Genomic DNA, 23,409 nt, shown 5'->3' with positions numbered 1-23,409 from the left:
GCCCCAGACACGTCTGGTCCCAAGCATTCTGGATAAGGGTGATTCAACCTGGAAGGTTTCCTCCATGTTGCGTGAGTGCAGAAAGAGTGTGAATTATGTATACCAAGAACATCCAAAATGCACAAGCAGTGATACCTTTATTGGGGCCAACCAAAAAGCACAAAATACACAATGCAAGCTTTTGAAGGTCCACTGGCTTCTTCATCAGACAAAGGTGTTAAAAATCATAAAGGGGGAGGGAATGACAATGTTAGTCATGGCCCTGCATTTTGTCAAGATGTTGGTGTTCTGAGTATGGAGGGATATCTGCGCTGGCTGACCACTCGTAGCCATGTAGTACTGGGACGAAAATCAACTCATTCAAGATGTTATCTGAGAGCTAGGCAACGAGGGAAGCAGAGAAGAGGAAAATCAATTCATTTCAGATGATGTGGCACTGGAGAAAAGTACTGGGGATACCATAAACAGCCAAAAAGCCAAATCAGTCCAAGAACAAACACAGCCAGAAATCTCCCTGGAAGCCAAATTGAGGCTGTCATACTTTGGCCACATCATGAGAAGGCACCACTCATTAGAAAAGGCAATAATGCTAAGAAAGGTGGAAGGCAGCTGAACAAGAGGAAGACCGCATGCCAGATGGATAGACTCAATGAGGGAGGCCATGGGCCTAAATCTGCAGTACTTGAGCAGAGAGGTTGAGGACAGGGGGCCTTGGAGAGGTCTTATCCACAGGGTCACCATGAGCTGAGGTTGAGTTGAGGGCAGTTAACAACAACAAACTGGGAGACAAAGCATTTTAAAGTCCAGGAAATTTAAATTCATCTGTCGTTAACTGCCCTCAAGTCTGCTAGAACTGGACTATACTAGGCCACCCTCAAAGGCCAAATTATCCCAAATGACCCATGGAAATATTCTGCTGGGTTTTCATATTTTCATCTGTTGTTGTTAACTGCCTTGAAGTGGATCCAAAACTCATGGCAATCCTGTGGCTGAGACATCTCCAAGACCCCCTTCCCTACACTGCTCTGCATAGGTCCCATAAACTGCAGCCCATGACCTCCTTAATAGAGTCCATCCATCTAGCATGCAGCCTTCCTCCCTGTCTGCTTCCCTCCATCTTCCCTAGCATTCTTGTTTTTTCTAATGAACCATGCCTTCTCAAGGGGTGACGAAAGTGTGACAGCCTCAATTTAATCATTTTGGCTTCCAAGGAAATTGTTCTAGGAACCAATTGGTTGTTTTTTGGGTCCTTCATGGTAATCAGTACTCTTCTCAAGCACCCCATCTCAAAGGAGTTCCTTTTCTTTCTCCCGGCTTTCTTTGTTGTCGTCATTCATTGTTGTTAACTACCCTGGAGTCTGCTATAACTGGACTATACCTAGGCTGCCCTCATAGACCTAGATAGTGAAGAGATTCCCCTCGCAAAACAAAAAGGGACTTCCTAGGCTAGGAGATCCAGGGTGTCTGAGTACTTTGCCAGGCCACAAACCCATTTAGTATGGTTTTTAAGACCTTTGCCTAGTGATGAAGAAGCCACTGGAGCTTCAAAACCTTGTTTTAATATATTTATTATATTAAATGTTATATATTTATTGTGTGTGTGGTGGATATATATTATGTATTTATTATATTAAATATAAATATAGTGATATATGTTTATTATATTGCTGTACAATATATGAATATACACAGTAATATGTTTATATATATATATATACACACACACACACACACACAGTATTTGTGGCTTTGACTTTTGTGGATTTGATAATCTGTGGTTTGATTAATATGTTCTCTCTCGGAACCTAGTCTCGGTTCTCTAGTGCCACAACTCTGCCAGAAGTTGACCATAGAGTTGTGCTGGAGGAGATATAATGTATATATTATATATACACTATTATATATATTGTTTAATGTATATATTAGATAGCATAATAATGGCCCCATAGATATAGGTGTCTAAGTAAAGCTAGGCTGCTTTGACCAATGGCAGTGAGCCACGACGTGGCGCTCCTGCGAATCCTAAGAGGGCTTCCTAATTAGAATGGAAAGCGCAGAAGAGCAGCTGCTTTACTGAGGGGGAAGAGCCAGTTCGCAGGGGCGTGGCCTACCGGGCGCCACGCCCCCTTGAGGACCCAGCCACGCCCCCTTGGCGCTCCGCTTCGCTCGCCTGGCCACGCCTCTCAAGGCCGTCAGCCCACCCGCCGCGCTGTCCGCCACGCGAGCCCGGGTCCTTGAAGGGTCCTTATTGTGCGGTTGAGTTGTCCAAGTTGTGCCTGCGTCGCAGAGGGGCCGCTTTCCTGGGGGAGGGCGTGTTTGGAAGAAGGAAGGACGAAAAGGGCGGGTAGGAGGGAGCTTGGTTGTTTTCCTCGCGTGGCGCTGATGAAACCGGGAGCGAGGGAGGCGTAGGGTCAGGCGTGGGTTAGCCAGCCCTAAAGCAGAGCAAGGCTGGAGGAGAGGAGGACTTAGCCGGCACTGAGTGGTGAGGAGGGCTGGAGGAGCAGGGGCTGGGGACTGGGGGAGCCATTGCTCTTGTGGTCTGCCTTCAAGTCGTTTCTGAATCATGGCGGCCCTCTCATGGGGTTTCCTTGGCAGGTTTCTTCAGAGGGGGTTTGCCATTGCCTTCCCCTGAGGAGGCTGAGAGAGTGTGACTAATAATAATAATGATAGTATAGAGAGCTCTTGTAGCCCCCTGGAGACTCACTGAAAGAAAGAAGTTGGCAGCAGGAGCTTTCCTAGACTTCACTCTACTTCTTCAGATGCATCAGGTGGATGTAATGCATCTGAGGATTAAGTCTAGGAAAGCTGCTGCCGCCAACTTCTTCCTGTGAGAGAGTCTCAAAGGGACTACAAGATCTCCCTACATACTGTACTAATAATAGATGTAGAATTCAAAGATATAGCTGTGTTAGTCTGTAGAATCAGTATGTAGAGAGATCTTGTGGCCCCTTTGAGACGAAAGAAAGAAGTTGGCAGCAGGAGCTTTCCTAGACTTTACTTCCTCAGTTGCATTAGGTCCTTAGATGCATTAAATAACATAGTAATGGCCCCATAGAGGTGTCTAAGTATTATGTGCCCCTAATGCATCTGAGGGGGTAGACTTAACTCTACGAAAGTGAGTCTCAAAGGTGCTACAAGGTCTCTCTACATACTACTAATAATAGATGTGTGTGTTGTGTGCCTTCTAGTCATTTCTGACTTATGGCAACTCCCAAGGTGAACTTGTGTCATGGGCTTTTCTTGTCAGGTTTCTTCAGAAGGGGTTTGTGAGGTTGAGAGTGTGTGACTTGGCCTGAGGCTGGATTCAAATCCTGACCCCCAATGTCATAGCCCAGTGCTAAAACTGCTGCACCACACCGGCTCTTCTAATAATAGATACACTAATTAAAAGCATCAAAGCATTGGCAATGATACACTACTGTAATGTAGGCATGCAGAGTAAAGGAGAGGAAGCCTCAGAGTCAGATGACTTTCTCTGTGCCCCTGGGTGGTCTCCTCTTAGTCTCTGCAAAATGGGGATAAATAATAATGGCCTGCATTCAGGTTGTTGGGAAGATTATGGAGATTATTGAGATCTTGCATGCGTGCATGTATGTAAAGACAAAGTGGTTTGGCCATTGGTCTATGACTCTGAAGACCAGGGTTTGAATCCCAACTCAGCCACAGAAACCCATTGAGTGGCCTTGGGCAAGTCACACTCTCTCAGCCTCAGAGGGAGGCAAAGGTAAACCCCTGCTGAACAAATCTTGCCAAGAAAGCCCCATGAGAGATTAGCCTTTGGATGACAATACATTGGAAACGACTTGAAGGAACACAACGACAACATTGTGAAGTTCTCAAAACACCTAATTGGGCCAAATGTTGCTCCCGTTATTGTTTATGTAACAGTAGGAAAGACTTTCCTAACTTGCTGTTCTCCAGGCTTATTGGACTACAGTTCCCATTATCTCAGACGACATGACTATAGAAAGGAAGACAAGGATCTCTCTCTCTCTGTCTTCAAATCACCTGTCAGTTTATGGCAACCCCATGAATTTCACTGCTAGAGTGTAAAAGAGTACAGGAGCATCAATACTTGCAGTGTTTTGGAATATACAATAGTTTACTGTTGGGGGAAGATGCAGGTAAGGGCTGATGATGACCAAAGGGTGGAACAGAAGGAAAAGGTAAGGGGTGTCTGTATTTCAAGAACTTATATAGCACTGATTTCCTTAATATTATTTATGCTGCATCTGCCTCCAGTTTATCTTTCTCTTCAAGTACACAGTTCAGCTCTCAAGTATTTCAGTGTAATCTGTATTAAAGCATGTCACCACATTGTCCTTTGACAATTGGAGCCATATAATTTCATCCTTCTCTTTTTGGACTATATGGGGCCCTATGTCCAGAATAATACAGAGGATAACTCTGGCATCCGAAGAAATTTAAGATAGTCAGATAGCTTTATAGTCTATTATCCACTGAGAGTTTGCATGATTAACTTTCAGTGAGTCAAGGGCATCATTTCAGCTGTTTCCAGTGGCAAAGACAGAGAGAGCGAGAGAGAGATCAATTATATCATGTTAGGATTTTTAAAAGGGGGAATGCTAGCTGGAGTTGTTTTATATACAAAGTATATTGAGAGAGCTGTGTGTGTAAATCTATGAGGAAAATTTGATGCAAGGACCATTCCTAGAGCCCACAGAAATGTATCAGAGAGAACAGATTAAGAATATTTTCCCACTGTATGCTCTTGGAAAGACATCATCAAAACACAGACAAATGCTACATGAGAAATTGCTGTTTGTGGGATGAAGAATGGAGTTCAGTACAACATTTTCCAAAAGTAACTTGTTCAATGTGTTTGATGGGCCTTACTCCCTCAGAAGCTTTTAGGACTTAGGCTGCAATGTTAAACAGGTTTCAAAGGGTTTAAGTGCCAATCAGTGGGATTTCTGTGTAAACTTGCATGGAATTATACTGCAAGACCTCTTGAACTGATTGACACATATATTTTGATTCCTAACTAAAAGCAGTATTTTTAAAAATATGTTTGATACGAGAACTGAAGTTAAACCCATCCATTCTTAGCAGCTCTGGTAGTCTGGTTAAAAACACTCATAGTTCACTTCTTACTTTGACTCTTCTAGTATACAAGCACTCTTCAAAATGGAATCACATTATTTTCCCAAAATCACTTTTATATACATCAAAGCCTGTGCATTTAGATGTGTTGCTCTACGCCACACTAAGAAGTTTATTACATGAGGGGAAATCGGGGGTTAAAAAAGGCATTTTCCCAAGACAGTCATGTGATCGCAGCAAAGATTTTCACACACATTGTGCTTAGAGAGGACTTATTCCGGGAAGAATCCTCTCTAATCACGACATGTGAAAATCTTTACCGCGGTCACATGACTGTCTCGGGAAAATGCCTTTTAAAACCCCTGATTTCCCCTGTATGATAAAGTCCATAATCCATAGTTAATATGTGTTTTAAAATGCTTATATGAATTGTAAGTGGATGTGAGCATTCACACCCATGGACTTCCTTGGAGATGGCTAAGCCAGCATTGAAGGTTTATCTTGTACTTGAGACCAAAAGCCAAACTGTGCATGTGGCACAACTCCCACTTTAATTTGATGCAGGAGGAAACTCTTTTGAGATAGATCAGTGATGGAAGCTGTTGTTGTTTGCCTTCAAGTCATTTCCAACTTATGGGTATATTTTCTATGAGACACTGAGCACCACATTAGGCAAAATTGCCTTGTACAAGCCATTGGACTGCATGGTTTACATTGCAGAGGAAGGAATGCATACTGTGTGCCCCAGAATTAAAGGGGGTTGCAAAAATCTTTCTTTATATAGAAAACAAACAGACCCAACTAGTATCTTTCTGGATCCTGTTACAGTACATTCCATCCAAAAAAGTGGGTTTATATTCATGAAAGCTCATGCTAACATGAAAGCCAGTTAGTTTTAAAATTCAAAAGCATAGCCATGTTAGTCTGGAAAATCAGTACACAAAGGGATCTTGGAGCACCTTTCATACTGAGAAAAAGAAGCTGATAGCATAAGCTTTCCTAGACTTGAGCCTACCTCCTTCATCTGAAGAAGTAGGTTCATGCTACCAACTTCTTTTTTTGTATATAGTTACTGTAGTCTTAAAGGTGCAGCTACATTTGCCCACCCTACTTTCCTCCATTTTACACTAAAATTAAATAGCTTTGCCCTCTTTTTAATCTGTTTAAATATCATTAAAAATACTTCTGTACACGTGAGCCTGGAATTCTGTGGTTCTAGAAGTGCAACATTTTGCTGTATCTGTTTTTAAGGTCTTTCTCAGACAAGGTCTTATAGCATTTCAAAAGCCAGGGCTGGGATCACGATAGTCTGGGAGCTGTACTCTGAAAAGCAACAGTACTATCACAATCAGTGGATAAACTGTATGAATATATAGGACTGAAGATTATGTTTGAACTCATTATTATAACATTATAAATTATAAACATTGTCTGGGGATCCCAGCATATCCTCCTCTATGAGCTTCTGATTTGAGTCATAAGTGTGGATGTTATTTTCAGTACAGCCAGTTGTTCCTTCTCTTGGAAAATGTTTCCCTACTTTTTAATGATTTTTTTTCATGTACCCATGTACATGTTGTGGCTTTGCAGAGGGGGGTTATTTTGTTTTCTGTATAGAATGCTTTAGCAAGTTAACATATATTTCAAAGAGTCAGGATGACAAGACATGGGCAAGCATCGGGGAACTAGCAATAATGGCTGCATTTGGACAGTTGCACAAAGAACACTTTGTGTTCTAAACCTGAGCCTTGGCAGCAAATGCTACTTTTCAGAATATTGCTTAGCATAATAAGTTGCATTATAGAGCCTGACTGAGCATGGAGGGGCACATGCACATATTTTGAAGCTTGTGATTGGTTATTCCTGCTAATGAAAGCAATTTGCTTTGGGATTTGAGGCGACAACTAGAAATAGCTTCCACAACATCTGACTTTCTATGCAGGTTGTGGCACTTGCCCACACTCACAAAGATGAATAGCTGGATTTCGAATATGGCCTGCCTGTCAGCTGTCTTCTTACTTTTGCTGAGTGGTGCTTTTGCCCGGAGGAGCCAAGATCTCCGCTGCGGAGGTAAACTAGGCAATCTGTTAATTGATTTCATTAAGAATGTGATGTGGGTAAAATTTGAAAAAGTATGAAAACAATAAAAAATATTTGATAACTCCATCAGCTTTCAAACTACATCTGTCTTCTGATCAGTCTACTAAAATTTCTGAGCAAAGTCTACGCTAGCTTTCAAGGAGCAATTGATATGGTGGGAAAGACGGTCTTTAGGGGAAGCTTATCCATCACCATTGCTGATCCTCTTGCCAAGGAACCCTTGATAGTCATATAAAAAATCTTAGAGCAAAGGTCAAATTACATTACAACATTGGCAGGCAAAGTGTGGCCCTGGGAACTCCACACTCCCCCTATTTCCCTTTTTCTAGTAAAAAAAGAAAAGAAAATGGATGAATTGCCTCTCCTGGAAGTCCCCAGGCCTAGCATCTTCTAAATAGAGCTCAGGGACACCCCCCTCCATTTAATATTAAAAGGTACCAGCATTTCAAAAAGAGAAATATACTTCTATCTATTTTTCATTTTGCTTTTCTTTTGGGGCAATCTGTTGTGGCCCTACTGGAGATGGATATCTCACCCCTGGATCTGCCTCAGTTGGCCACCCTTGCTCTATTATTTGGCATGCAAGCATGAGTAATTTCTTTCTGCATTTTCTCCTTCCCTCTCTCTCCCTCTCCTTTTAATTCCACTGTTACGTGAAGATGAGAGGTAAACCAAGATTAGGCCTTACACTAAGGACACAGAGCTGGAGGCAGCAGACTCCAGTCAGCCACCTGTGATCTCCCATCTAACTCTTACCATAGACCGTGATCCAAAGGACCTTTCCATTTTTATGTACATCATTTGTTTTTTGCAGTAGAATTTCCCCATGCCCGATGCAGTTCAGGTGCACATTATACAGGGTGTGTGTGAAATCCCTTGTCTGTGGTTTGGTCCTTTTATTAAGAAGACATTGTTACAGACATTGTTGGTTAGTCGTTGGAAAGGAGGGAATTGGAAGAGCTTCTTGCTTTATGTCTCTGCTGATACAGATTGGAGTTCACCTTGCCAACCTGTCAGTTGTGAATATGGCTTCTGTGCATGCTTGAAACATTTTCTTCCCCTTTATAATTGTTCAACTAACTCATAATTATTTAGCAGTTAAGGGTTAACCCAAGGTGACTTCCAATTCCAAGTGGCATAATCTTTTAAGTGGAGAGAGGAAAGCCAATACATGCATATTAGATCCTTGTCTTCATGGGTCGTAAAAGTGGCTAAGTGAAGTGAAGAGTGAGCAAGTGGCTAAGGGGAATAGCAAATGTCTCTTTACAGCAAGGCAGGATGCAGGCCTGGATAAACAGGTGGTAGTAAAACCTCTGCTGAAAAGGCCCTTCCTGAATTCCACTGTTCAAGAAAATTACCAATCAATCTCCAGTTTTCCATTTATAGACGAAGTACTAGAGTGTGTGATGACCTCTCAGGTATAGGGCCTTCTGGAATGTGATGGATTATCTAATTCAATTGCAATTTGGTGTCAGTCCTAGCAATGGAACAGGGAAACCTTTGGTCAGCCTGGTAGATGACCTATGCAAGGAGCTGGATAAAGGGAGTGCATCTTTCTTGGTCCACTTCTCTTAGTAGCTTTCAGTGCCATCAGCCTTTGCATACATCTGAGCTCCCTCTTTGACATGAAACTTGGAGGCACTGTTTTATAGTGACCCTAGTCCTTTATGGAGGGGCAAACTCAGAAAGTAGAGCTGGTGAATTCCTGTTCAGTGCCACTGGCCGGTAAACAAGGCAATAAAGTGGGTTTTTGTGGGTTTTTCGGGCTATGTGGCCATGTTCTAGAAAATTTTCTTTCTGACGTTTCGCCAGCATCTGTGGCTGGCATCTTCACAAGGCAATAAAGCTTAAGCTGGGAAAGAATGGGATTCTGTTCTAGCCAATTCTACTGTAAGTGCTTGCCTAGAACAGGCAAGTTAAACAGGAGCTGCCTACAGAATCTGTTACTTAGCATGCATAAAGAACAAAATAGAGAGAAAAGAGTCGTGAAGATTAGCCTGCTTTGCCAGCTACTCCAGGATGTTAATAAAATATAGATCTATAAGTTTGACCACCAAAATGCAAATCAAAAACAAAGTACAGGCTGGTGCAGAGGAAAAATTACCCTGAATGTACTTTGAAATAAGCTATCAAATAATTTCTAGAAAGTTAAAAATGTTCTTCTTTACTTGCGTAAGCCTTACCTGATCAGCTTGTTTCATTTCACCATTGCTTATTGTCAGTTTTTTTAACAAAAGGTTTGCTGAAAAATATTGACCTGCTTTTCTTTTTTATGGTGCCTTTTCTGTCTTCATCCACTTCTGGACGTCTCCCTGGGAGAAGGCTGAGTGATGGAGGAGTCTTGAGGGGTGAGCATTTGCCCCTATTCCTCTGCCACCCAGCCTTCTCAAGAGAAAGCTGGGCAAAGGAGGAGCCTTGCAGGATGAGCATTTTCCCATTCTTCTCCAGACAAAGCAGGGCAGTGGAGGAGCCTTGCAGGGCTAGCATTTGGCCATCTTCCTCCTCCTCCATCTCGGCCTTCTCCTTGAGAGAAAACCAAGCCGTGGAGGAACCTTGTAGGGTGAGCGTTCATGTGCCCTCCTCTTCCTCCATCGCCAGACCTCCTCAAGAGAAAGCCAGGTGATGGAGAAGCCTTGCAGGGTGAGTGTTCGCCCTTCCTCTTCCTTCTCTGTATGGCCCTCTCCTTAGTGGCGGAGGAGCCTTGAAGTTATTCCACATCCCAGCAGGCCACCCAAAATCCTTTGGTAGGCCGCATGCGGCCCCAGGCTGTGTGTTGTGCAGACCTGTTATAGAATTAAGACTATTTGTCATCCATTAAAAGTCAGAAGATAAAGAAAGCAGTACACTATTAGCCTAATACCACCAAATAAAATGTTTCATATGACAAGGAGGGAGCCACGCCAGGTAGGGAGTTCTAATACTTGGCAGCAACCACTGGGAAGGCCCTCTCTCTTGTTTGCACCATATCTGCTTACGACGTATTAAGCCCTATACCCTATAGACCTAAGTCTATCCATGGTTTTTTTTTATCCACAGATTCATGCATCTGCAGCTTGAAAATATTTTTAAAAGTATATAAATTTAAAAAAAGGAAACTTCAATTTTCCCATTTTCTATAAGGGACACAATTTTACTTTCCATTGTATATAATGGGACTTGAACATCCATGGATTTTGGCTTCCACGGGGGGTCCTGGAACCAAAACCCAGTTGATAGCAAAGGTTTGCTGTATTTGAAAGATCATATGTCTCTGTATGAACCTGCCTTAATTTTGAGATCCTTCAGGAGAAGCCTTTTGGTTAGTACTTCCACCATTGGAAGCATGTTTGATAAGGATATGAGAGAGGGCTGTTCTAGTGGCTATTCCCAGGCTGTGGAATTCTCTGCCAGTGAAGGTTCCCTCTCTTCTTTGCTTTGGCCAGCCATTAGCTGGTTATTCAACATGGTTGTTTAAACAGACATTTCCATTTTTTAAAATTTCTTTCCAATTCATTGTTATATTTTGAAGTGGCTTCACCTATTTTAAATTCAGTAGTAATATGACAGTTTATTCATTTGCTTTTTAACTTGTCTCTGACTTTATAACTTTTGGATTTGGTTTAATTTCCTCCCTCCCCCCCCCCCCATTTGCATTGTCAGATGCCTTAGCCCCTATAGTAAGAGAAAGGCAGAATATAAATTAAGTAAATTTTAAAATGCCTTTTGTAATGTGCCATTTTCATGCAGCAACCTTGGTGGGTGAGTGGAATAGTAAACTCAGTGCAAGCTTCATGCACCACAACAGGATGCATAACAACACACACAAGCATTTTTAACAGCCACAACATGAAAAGGAAGGATATTGGGCCTGCCTCCTAAAAACTCAGTTTTTAAGAAACACATACAGTATGTGCTTCTTGACCTAGAGGCAGTGTCTGTTGCTTCAGTAACTGATTAAAGACTTGCTACACCAAATGGGAAGGGAGAGTGGAAGAATAAGAGGCTGGGTTTATTTAGTTGCCCTTAAGTCTATTAAGCCAGCTGGTGCATGGTCCAGGTTGGGAGCTAGAAATATGACCTCTGTCTCATGATTGATCTCTCCCCCACTATATGTATCTCTTGCCTATCTAACCTAGGTTGTAAATCTTCTGTTCAGGATTTGCTGAATAAATTGTTCTCAGGCATATGTACCTTTCCATGGGATGTTTTGAAAAATACATTTGTTTAGCAGCCAAATTTGGGGGATGTTCCAACATTTGTTTAGCAGCCTAATTTGGGGAATGCTCCCAACATTAGTAGTGAATCTCAGAGTTAATGTTTGTGTAATGGAAAGAAGGAGGTGCAGTTGGGTATGATCCCTTGATGTCAACTAACTGAGTTGAGTTGGAAGGGTGCAGTGAAACCCATTAGAGCTGAAGCTGAGTAGAATGTTTTTTCCCCTGAGCTCTTTGGTTGTAATCATCAGGCTGCTTAGTACATGAAGATGATTTAGTTCATCCTCATAGTAAGATGGGAAGATATGGAAATGATTTTTAAATGTTTATAACCAATTCACCTTGAATCTGTCTTTTTACTAATTGTTTTTGACTTAGTCTGTTTCTTTCTTTTTTAAAATTATCTTTAAAATTTTATTTGCACATATATCACAGTCACAATCATCTGAACATATAAACGTACTAAAACAAGACTGGAATACATGGACATACAAATACTAACATACAATGGCGCGCCCGCGTATGGCGCGGGCGCACTGTACATGCTAAAATCTTCCACTACCTCCTTAACCCCACAATCACACATAAACTTGTGGCTTCCATCCTCTACAGTTTAACCTGTTACTTTGTGTATTCCTTATAAATATACTTTCAGTTTCCCATATATGTTTCTATTCACTACTCTTCACCTGTTTCGTTATATATCTGTACAAAATGTATTTCTCTCCCTTCCGAATGCAATGCTCCTTCAGCAGATACTTGCACTATTTTATCTACAAATCATTCCTATTAATTTGTCATAGTCAAAGTTTCAGAAAAATCACTTCTTAAGAAGATATCTCCCCCCATTGCTTCCTCATATATACAAAAACTAAATGCCAATCTTCTTTGATTTTACTCAGAGTTATTTTTTAGAATTTGAGTCAGTTTGTCCATCTCTATTATTTCTATTAATTTCATTAACCATTCCTCTTTATTTGGAATCTCTTTTGTTTTACACTTTGGCGCTACTACAGTTCTTGCCATAGCCTTCATATACAAAAGCTGCTTTCCGTACTTTTTCAATTTCACTCTCAAAAATTTCTAATAGGAAGCATTCTGGTCTTAATTTTAGATCAATATGAAATATTTTGCAAATTATTTCTCCGATTTGTTTCCATTTTTTTAAAATTTGCAGTTCCACCAGCAGTGTATAAATGTTCCTACTGTGTCCCCCACATTTCCAACATTTATTATTTTTATTTTTGTAGATTGTAGCTAATCTCTCCGGAGTTAAATACCAATGGTAAAACATCTTATACCAGTTTTCTTTTATACTTTGAGAGGCTGTATATCTCAATCCTCTCGTCCAGATATGTTCCCATTGATCTAATTGAATGCTGTGACCAATATATCTAGCCCATTTAACCATGGTATCTTTAACAATTTCATTTTCCAGTTCTAATTCTAACAATTTCTTATAGTCATATAATTATATAATAATATAATTTCTTAGTTTCTGACTGCAACAACCTTAGTGCTTCCTAAATGTTATCTCTTCTTGCTTTAAGCATGTCGGGCCCTGGTGGATGAGCTGGAGTGGGAAATTTCTCAGGTAGATCCCAAGAAAACCATCCAGATTGGTTCCTTTCGCATCAACCCAGATGGAAGTCAGTCCATTGTAGAGGTAACACATTTCATACTTGTTTTAGAGTACTTGAATTGTCAAGGCTTCTGTTTTAATTATCAAGATAGGAAGTCAGAGTAATGGAAAGTATATTAGCCATGGGCTGTTACTTTAAACATATGGTGAAAGATAATGGTAATATTAAATTTTTTCCCATTTGAATTCCTTCCCCAGATTTATTTTCAGTGTGTGGAGAAACTGTTCCTGCTCCACAGAGAGACAGGATAATGGCCAGCATTTTATGCTGAATATGGTTAAAACATTTAATTTTGTGTGTGTGTGTGTGTTAATATTCCATCATTGCTGAAAACCTTGAGACAGATTAGAGTAACAGAAAAGATAAGACAAAAACAAAGATTTAAGAATATGTCAGAATTGTATTATTCCATATGCTCTTTGGTTTTTAAAACTGGTTTTTAAAATTGAATTTGATTGAAAATAATTTTAAAATACACTTTATTATACATTGCTTTGGGAACCTTAGTGTGAACAACAGTGATTAATAATTACTCTTAAGGAATTAATAAATTAAACAGTTGCAGCCATATTTGCTGCAAACAAATAAAGCTGAAAAAATAATATAAAATCAACCTAGCTCTTGCCCCTTAAAGGCTACCTAAACAAAGCTGTATTTGGGTGTACCATTATAGAATCCTGATATGTTTGTATTGACCATGTGAATAATACATGAGCTTTGGTCAGTCCTCCTAGGGACTTTAGCACCTTTTGGAGATGTGTTTTGAACTAACTCTGACCTCCTCAAATGACAGAACTCTGTACTTGATGCAGCACAACTTTCATAATAGCTTCTTGAAAGATTTTGATTTCATGCATTGAGAATGAGGCAATACCAGATTGTAAAACTCCATAATATTATCTGTTTATACTGTTGAAAGAAAATAATGAAAATTTCATGATACTACTTCTTGGGCAACTAATTCCAGAGTCTTGGAGCTCTGACTGACAAAGTCCTGCTTACCCTTAAGCAATTCTAAATCATCCTTGTTAAGGTCACTGATCTTAAATGATGTGGAGGCCCATACCAATTGAGATTCTCTCTAAGACCTATAGATCCCCACCAGAGACATAGTTGAAGGCCTATGCTTACAGTATGGATGCTTATACAGTGGACCCTTGTTATACGTTGGGGTTTGGTTCCAAGATCTCCATGGATCTTATACACAGATTTTTTATACACGGATCCAAGCATCCACGGTTTGAAAATGTTCCCAAAAAGTATAAATTTCAAATATCAACCCTTGATTTTCCATTTTTTTATAAGGGACACCATTTTGCTATGTTATTATATTTAATGGGACTTGAGCATCCACGGATTTTGTTATACATGGGGGATCTTGGAACCAAACCCCAGCGTATACTAAGAGTCCACTGTACACTGAATTGTAAAAGTTACCACAGGGTTGCTAGTGCATTTGTATATTCCTAGCTCCAACAGTGAAGTGGGGAGCTTTATAGGCTCCTTTTGGCATTGTCACTTCATTTTTTTTCTTTCCATTTCTGTGATGATATTAGGAAACTATGTAGTGTAGTCCAATTTATACAGTAGCAAAATGATTGACTACTCTCAGTGGTAGGTTGAGTAAAACAGCTATAAAGATATGAGTCAGAAGCTGAATCTCCAGAAACTAGCAGGGAAACAAATTGGGTTTTTCCTCTCATAATGGTAGTGATTGTGCAACTTTTGCCATCTGCCTCTCTGGCTATGTTCCTTCTCTTGTAGGTGCCCTATGCTAGGTCTGAAGCTCACTTGACAGAACTGTTGGAGCGCATCTGTGAGAGGATGAATGACTATGGAGAGAAAGTGGACCCCTCCACCCACCGGAAAAACTATGTGAGGGTCATCTCTCACGATGGAACCAAGATGGACCTTTCCGAAACCAAAATTGATGGTGATGTGACATCAAGCCTGAAGTTTGCAGTAAGTAATACAGAGAGTGAAGTTGGGTTAGGGACTATTCCTGTAAATTTGGGCTACCAGGAGAGAAAAAAATACTTCTGTGCAGGATGCTCCTGGCTGTGATCCTCCTTCTGAATGTTTTACTTGAGCATGCATAATCTGTGACCCATTGCTGTGCCAGGTGCAGTTCACACCCATTTCCCCCCAATGCCCCTCTGGTGGACATAGTGGGGGTGATGATGGGGCTGTTCTGCTGTTGTAATTAGCAGTGCCATGGCAGTGTTCTCAGCCAGGAAAAGTGGAAGCCTCTTCCAGCCTCAAGTGATTGCATTTCCAAAGTCACTGTTTTCTTAATGCTGTCAGTGGTGGGAAACTGTGATTTCAGTGGAGATTGTTGGGGGAGGGGAGAAAAACCTGTTGCGACTCCCAATGATCCCATTTTTCAGACCACTATTTTCTTGTTGCTGTTTAGCAAGAGGAAGAACAGGTGGCCTGATGATGGAGGATTTCATCAGGATAGACATGTTCTTTCTTTTTCTCATCACCTACTTCTGTTCCGTTCATCATAAGGAGTAGGGAGAGGAGGACTAAACCTTCCCATCCCCATGGGCTGAGATGTGTATGCCAGAGAAATGGGGGCAGAAAACTGTATGTGTGAGATGTTTGTATGTGTAGCTTCCCATCCAACATTGGATGTTGCCCTCAGAATCAAAATGTTATGCATCCTTGGGCTGTGGTGACAATATTGCTGATCTTTGGTATCATAATTCTAGCAACAGAGCTGGACCAGCTGCACCACATGCAAGAATAATGAGGGGGAAAAACAGACTACTACTGCCTGTATTATTCACTGCCATTAAGAACAGAAACTGGCTACATCAGACAGACTAAAAGAAGTATATAAAACAGGGGTGGAAAATCTGTGGTCCTGCAGATATATATGGCTCCCACTGGCCCCAGCCAGCATGGCTAGCGGTCACAGTGGGTAGGAATTGCATCCCACCAAAATCTGCAGGCTCACAGGCTCTCCCTTGACTGTTGAAAGGGATCACTGACCTTCACAATTAGCATGGTTTACATTCAGAAATTGCCTATCCTTCTGAAATGGTAGGAATAGCTTTAGAGGTTATAATTTCAATCAATTATTTATTAATGCTTAGACCATTTGCATACAAAGTATCAAAACACAATACAGCATGTAGGAAGAGCATAATAAAAGTACAACATAAAAATAAATTACATAATAATCTTGCATGTAAAATATTTAAATTTAATTTGGTTAAAATATGAACAATAAAACTATAATTAAATGAGGGCATCCCCAGAAGTTACAAGAGACCAGCATAGTCTCTCAGAGATACATTCATCACATTTAAACCTTGGGAAAGGGATTTCTTCTTAATTCCAAAGTCTGAATTCAGTGTGTGTGAGGATATATATGTTTGGCTCCCATACAAAGTGGACAAGAATAGAATAAAACAAGAGGATATAATGTCAACATGGTAAAGGCTTTTTCTGCCCTGATTGATCCCACATATACTGGGAATATGCTCCTCTGTGGAGCTTTATGGTCTAAAGTTTTATGGTTGAAGTCCTGAGTTGGCCTAACATTGGTGGGGTTGAAGGGTGGGCTGGCTCAGTGTACATTTGGAGTGGGAAGCAGCGATGTGGAAAAGCTACTTGGCTAACTTTCTTGGTTCCACTGTGCAGTGCGAGAGCATAGCTGAAGAGTATGAAGATGAGCTCATAGAATTCTTCTCTCATGAGGCAGAAAATGTCAAGGACCGATTATGCAGCAAACGAACAGGTAAACATCAGATTATCAGTTGGAAAAATGGGTTTCCAACATTAAGAGCAAATAGCATACACAGTTGCTTGATAGTATCATTTGTGTGGTTCAGAGGGTAGGAGGTATGGCTGCATTATTGAGCCAATTGTTCTATTTAATTGAATCCTGATGAATTAAAAGAGTCCACCCAGTTAATTGGGCAGTCCATGCTTTGATTTTTATTTATTTATTTTTAAAAAAATAATAGCAATAACAACCAAAACTTGGGTTGCAGGTGGTGTCTAGGGAAGGGATTCCCCAATTCACAGAGGCAAGCATTCTGTTTTCAGATGGCACCTTGTACCTAAACTTTTTTTCTATTTCCCCCCCCCCCCCATAATTTTTATTAAATTTTAAAAGGAAAAGAAAAGATTCTTTTCATTACATATCCATTATAAAGCTTCAATAAACATTATTATACATCTACAACCAACTTGTTCTTCTTTCACTTCCTGTCTTTACAATACTCCTCTGTGTTGCCAGTTATTTCTCTTCTTGCTTCTTGCAAATAACATATACAACTTCATTCCTGAAAAGCAAAAATTACAAAGCATTCCTTTATATAACTAGTTGTATAGCCATATGTATTCTCCAAATTCTATTCTGTAGAGGGTATATAACCTTGTTTTTCCTGCATATGTTTCTATTCCTGGCCCCACATTTTCTTTTTATTTCATACTTATACAATCTCCTGAACCAGGTTCTTATTTAAACACCATCTTTTTTCCCAATACCTCACGATTTGCCTCCATTCCTTTTCCATTTTGTCTTTCTTTTTGTCCTGTAATGTACATGTGAGAATATCTAATTGCCTAATTTCATTCAATTTTAATAACCATTCATCTATTTGCAGTTCTTCCTTTGACTTCCAATATTTTGCTATAACCATCCTGGCAAATGTTATCATGTACAATATAATTCTCCATAATTTTCTCTCATCCTCTGCCTTCAATAGATACAATTCTGGTTTCTTTTTATATTTTATGCCAAACATTTGTTGTATTATTTTATGTACCTCCTCGCAAAAACCCTTTACTTTTTCACATTTCCACCACATGTGGATCATTGTTCCTTTTTCCTTTTGACATTTCCAGCATCTAGAGTACCTAGACTTTTTTTCTAAAAGGATGCCTTGTATACATCATCTTAAAAGAAGTAAAGAACACTCTCCTTTGTAGAAGTGTTGTTTTATATACATGTACGTCTTGATCCTGGCTTAATTTGTTCAAATTTGTGTGATTAATGAGCTAAGATTGTCAGGGATGATGGGAGTTGTAGCTCTTCACCTCTGGCTCGAACTCACCACCTTGTTACGACAGCACCCGGCGCTGACCAGTGTTGGGCCGTGGGTTAAGCTTTGCTCTAAGCAGCAGAGTTACAGAGAATAGGCTGAAGACCCTGACAAACTTCTCCCACCTTCCTCACTCTTGTTACACAGAAGTCTTCACCATTCTTCCAGGATCCAAGCGGTCCTCTTTGTAGCTTGACCCAAGACACCAGACAACTCAGTAGTCTTATATAAAAGATCTACTTTATTCTACTATATACAACTCCAATACAACTCCTCACTACTACCCACTACTACCCACAAAATACATTGGGATTCATAGCCATTATTATAGTCATTGGAAAAACACCACCCACTCTTGTCAGTATCCACCCAGTGGGCGTGTACATCCACTCTCATTGGTTCTCTTGTTTCATCCCACAATTAATGATTTCATCATTTCACCTTGTCCACTTTAACAATTCTCAGGTGTGTTCAATTATCCACTTTGCATTTCTGTCCTTGGCATTTAGGACTTGCTAATTGCATTACCTTTTACACCTGTGTGGCTTCTAATTGCTTCTGCTGAGTCATCCTGACTCTCACATACAAGTTTTATTTCTTTGACTGTATATCCCATGTTGCTTTTTCCTTAACAAAGATTTCTTTAACCTAGGTGATGTAATAGACAAGCTTGAGTTTATATTTGAATTTGTCCAGGTTAAAGAAATATTATATTAAAAGCTGTGCGTGTTTTCCACAAGAAGTATCTGCCCCAAGAACATTGAATACAGGTTGAGTCTCTCTTCCGGAATTCTGAAATCCAAAATATTCCAAAAAGCAACACTTTTTCCATGAGTCACTAGATTTAGTGACCCCTTTGCTTTCTGATGGTTTATTGTACACAAACTTTGTTTCATGCATAAAATGATAAAAATATTATATAATATTACTTTCAAGCTATGTGTATGATGTGTATAGGAAACATAAATGAATTCTGTGTTTAGACTTGGGTCCCATCTCCAAGATATCTCATTATTGATCAAGCCAGAACTCTCCCTGGAAACCAAGATAATGGGCTGGATGAGGAAAAACAAACTCAGGCTGAATCCAGACAAAGCGGAGGTACTTACAGTAGGGCCCCCCAAACCAGGTATAGGGTTGCAACCTCCAGTCCAAGATGGAGTCACGCTCTCCACAAAGGACTGTGTTCGCAGTCTGGGGGATGCTCCTAGATCCTTTGTTTCACATGAGAAATCAGGTGAATGCGACTATCAGGAGCGCCTGTTATCAGCTTCGGCTGATACGCCAGCTGCGCCCTTTCCTGGAGGTAAAGGACCTAGAAACTGTTGTACATTCACTGGTAACTTCACAACTTGATTTCTGTAGTGCGCTCTACATAGGGCTACCCTTGTGCCTAGCCCGGAAACTTCAACTAGTGCAAAATATGGCAGCCAGGCTGGTTGCTGGAAAAACTAGGAGTGACTGAATAACACCCATCCTAAAATCTCTTCACTGGCTGCCTATTAGTTTCCGGGCACAGTACAAGGTGTTGGTTATAACCTTTAAAGCCCTATATGGTTTGGGTCCAACCTATGCCTGCTCCCATATAATCCGCCCCTCACCCTCAGGTCCTCTGGGAGGAATCTATTGCAGCCTTTAAAAAACAGACTAACTGCTACCTCCCAGAGGGCCTTCTCTGCAATTGCTTCCAAACTATGGAACGGCCTGCCGGACGAGATCCATCAAATTGCCAGCTTTGAAAGCTGTCAAGACGGATCTCTTCCGGCAGGCCTTTCCTGAATAAAAGTGCCCGGCCACAGAATGACTGCCCCCCACATCATATATATATATATTTAATTTTGTTTTAATAGATATTTTAATTGTAACATGTTTAATCCTGTTTTAAGGGGGGAATTTGGGACACAATGTTGTAAATGTGGATTTTAATGTGTTGTGAGCTGCTTTGGTTGTCTCGTCACAGAAAAGCGGAATACAAATAAAAGTTTTATTTATTTATTTAATCAAACTGAGGCTGTCATACTTTAGCCACATCATGAGAAGGCATGACACATTAGAAAAGACAATAATGCTAAGAAAGGTAGGAGGCAGCAGAAAGAGAGGAGAACCACATGCCAGATTGATAGACTCAGTTGGGGAGACCATGGGCTTGAATTTTCAGGACCTAAGTAGTAGAGGATAAGGGGTCTTGGATTTGTCTCATCCACAGGGTCGCCATGAGTCAATGTTGACTCAAGGACAGTTAGCAACAAACAACAACATGTGTATACAAATACAGGTATTCTAAAATCCCACAAACCTCTGGTCCCAAGCATTTTGGATAAGGGAGACAAAATCTGTAATATAGTCTGTCAGCTAGCAGACAGAAATGTTAGGTGTCCACACTGCAACCACCTCTGAGAGCAAAGCAATGTCAGTTAACTAGGGTTTGTCAGTTTAGATATTGCCGCAGCTGCAGTTTATGTACCCACTTCTGACTGTGGTTTACTATTTAGATTTGCCAGCTGATTGCAAACTATGATTGCACACCAACCAATAATTAATCTTTGATGGTTTGATGTGATGTTTGAATAGAGTTTCTCTTGGCACATTGCAACTGAATTAATCTGATTGCCTGAAATCAGTAAATACAGTGGCTCTTGGGGTTAGCTTCTTCTTCTTCTTGGGCTTGTTATGCTTCATTTATTATCTAAAAGTGTCCTGGAAACCTAAATTACTTGCAGCTGGAGGAATGCTGAGCTGAATCTTTTTATAATTCCCTGCAGATAATTTTATTTTGGGTCCCTTTTTCTTTTCTTTCATTTTTTCCCCATCTCTGCATTTTCACTGGCTGTGAGAGAAGTGACAAGTGGCCGTTTGCCAGCGTGCTGTTCAGGAAACTGGCTCTTCCAGTACTGCTGAGCTATTTTTGGACAACGAACCTGTCTGTGCTGGTTTCCATCTGGCCTTTGCCCTCTACTGTGCAGCACCTATTTCTAACCCTCAGAACAGTGTGGTGCTTTCTGTTTCATAATAGGCCTTCTGTAGTATCCAGCCAAGGAATTAACACACAAATCCTTTAGGTTTTTTGGTTTTTGTGTGTGTGTGTGAGAGAAAAGCTTACTTATCTGAGGAAGTCTAGACAAAGTCAATTCTTAATAACCATTAATACTATTACAGATCAGCAAGATGAGGCTGGCAGCTGCTGTTGGCTGGTAGAAGTGGCCTTAATGATTGGCAGGCAGCCAGACCAATTGCATATTCACCTGATCTGTCCATACAGTCTGTTTGCCAAAGCGGTTGGGATTGCGTGGCTGGTCTCATGATGTTCATGATGATTAGAAAGATAAATTAACCCTGCACGATCCCATGACTTCAGAGCAATTACTAAGTCATCACTGGCCTAATTTTCTATTCAAAAGAAAGAAGAGGTTTTAGCCATATTTTTCCACCAAGTGAAAAGTAGCTTGAACCAAACAGGGCTTTAAGAAGAAGAACCAGGCTGATCAAAGTGTTTCAGCGAGGAAGAACTGCATATGTCTCTTAAGTGTATACATGCCTTGAGACTCACCATAATGAACATGGGCTTCTCCTGCTATGTCTGTTTGACTATCAGACACTAAGAACAGCTTGATTTTGCTCTCCTGGGACTTCAGAAATATGTTTAGATATGAATGAAGAAACTTGCAGACCACAGTGTACCTAGCAAGTAGGCATTATGTGGATTAGCAGGTCACCAGTTAGCAGGCCTAGGGGTAGGCAACATATGCTGTATCATTTTGCTATGATATAATATTTTGTAAACCTGAATCAGCCTGCCTGTCTAGCTGGAAGTTCCAGTTCTTGCAGTAAGTGACTTGTTTTGTGCTTTTCTTGTAGATCTCTGTGACCACGCCTTGCATCTCCGACATGATGAACTATGAAATGCAAAGTTTTGACTGACCTGGTAGATGAGTTTATTAGTCCTTTGTAGACCACCTTCCTTTATTCAGCTCTTCTAATTCTGGTTCCAGCAACCTTCTTTCAGGTTTGGGATGAACCCTCTACATACAGTCTGGAAGCCAAAGACTGGACCTCTAGAAGAAAACATGAGAAAAGCTTCTTTGTAGACTTTCTTTAAGAAAACAAAAGATGCTATGTCCCTCACATGACTTTTTTAAAAAGTCTGCAATTATAAAACCTCTCCTTATTTTTAAATGGAACAGAAGAAACTTCAGTTTCAAGACTGAGGTTCATTTTTTCTACTGCGTAGATAACGATTCTCGGTTGCTGTAAATTTTTTAAAATGGTTGTTGGCATTTAGCAGATGAATTAATCTGTAGGTTGAGCCAGGGACTAGCCACACAATTCCTAGTTTCCTTCCAAAGTTCACCAGAACTTGAATCAAAGAACCTTATGAGTTCTATTGTTCTGCTACTATTTTATCATGACACTAGGCAGGCAATTTCATTTCTCTGTGTAACCTTTTATGTGGGAAGAGCAGAATAATTGATGGAGACACCCATGTAGTAATTCCAAACGGAGCTGCTGTAAGGAGGATCAGTCAAAAGCACAAGAATGAGTTACGGCTGACCAGCCATTTGTAGGCCACAATAAATTATTGTCCAATAACTATTTCATGTTATAGATGTATCATGTCATGTTGTATGAAAAGTCTTAATACCATCACAGTGGCCTTCAGGAATTGTTTACAGTGTTGTGGAAATGTCATATGAACCAGCTGGGCTAGGTAGTAAGCCAATCTATATGTAATGCCTACCTGTGAAGGAGTTACCCCATAGAAGCTGTTTTACCAGACTCCTGTTGGATCTATGGGCTGACCCTTGATGAAGGCTGGTGTCTGTCTTGTAGAATCTATGAGGGTGCTGGTTTGAAGCATCAACCATTTGGAAAATTAGGTAATGTGTGGCAGGTGATATTTTTCAAAGGGCTTTTAAAATGATAACTTTTTCTTTTATTACCACCTGTTTTCAAGATTTTGGATTAAAGATCTGCAAGTGATGGCAAGAAAATAAATCATGCTGTGACTGAGCTGATTCTACTGGAGTGTCTGTACAACTGGTTTTCTTTACTGGTGTATGTTGGCCTGAGTATACTGTTGAACCTAAGGCCACATAGGTTCACTCTCATTTTTATTTAATATGTCATTAACCTACACAAGTTGTCATCCATTTCTTGGGCCTTGGAGCTGGAAGACCAAATAAAAGAAAAAATTAGATTTTGAGAGCCCAGCCTGTTTTTTTAAAAAAACGATTTAAAGAAGGGGGAACATTGCCCTATTATTCTATCAGCTTCATCTACCCAACATCATTATGGAGATTTGTAAACTATTTTCTGGAGTATTTGCAAAAGATCATTAAGATAATGCATGGG

The 23,409-nt window shown here is 40.4% G+C and overlaps 1 protein-coding gene across 4 annotated transcripts; it reads left to right on the top strand.

The window, feature by feature from the left end:
• The first annotated feature begins 2,350 nt into the window (after positions 1-2,350).
• Positions 2,351-23,077, top strand: CNPY2 (canopy FGF signaling regulator 2). 4 transcript variants are annotated; one of them, XM_042452380.1, is made up of 7 exons: positions 2,353-2,482; positions 3,922-4,166; positions 7,007-7,134; positions 12,908-13,023; positions 14,765-14,962; positions 16,652-16,748; positions 21,916-23,077. In XM_042452380.1, exons 2-7 carry the CDS (start codon positions 4,135-4,137, stop codon positions 21,957-21,959), a joined length of 615 nt encoding a protein of 204 aa, XP_042308314.1. In that variant the 5' UTR covers positions 2,353-2,482; positions 3,922-4,134; the 3' UTR covers positions 21,960-23,077. The 4 variants fall into 4 exon arrangements, with proteins under 4 accessions (XP_042308315.1, XP_042308314.1, XP_042308313.1 ...); XM_042452381.1 differs by lacking the exon at positions 3,922-4,166 and having other exon boundaries at positions 2,351-2,482; XM_042452379.1 differs by lacking the exon at positions 2,353-2,482 and having other exon boundaries at positions 2,746-4,166.
• Positions 23,078-23,409: the final 332 nt, after the last annotated feature.

Source organism: Sceloporus undulatus, chromosome 2, assembly GCF_019175285.1.
Source record: "Sceloporus undulatus isolate JIND9_A2432 ecotype Alabama chromosome 2, SceUnd_v1.1, whole genome shotgun sequence".
In the NCBI taxonomy this organism is placed as follows: Eukaryota; Metazoa; Chordata; class Lepidosauria; order Squamata; family Phrynosomatidae; genus Sceloporus; species Sceloporus undulatus.
Note: the sequence above shows the minus strand (reverse complement) of the source record. Positions and strands in the feature narration are given on the sequence as shown.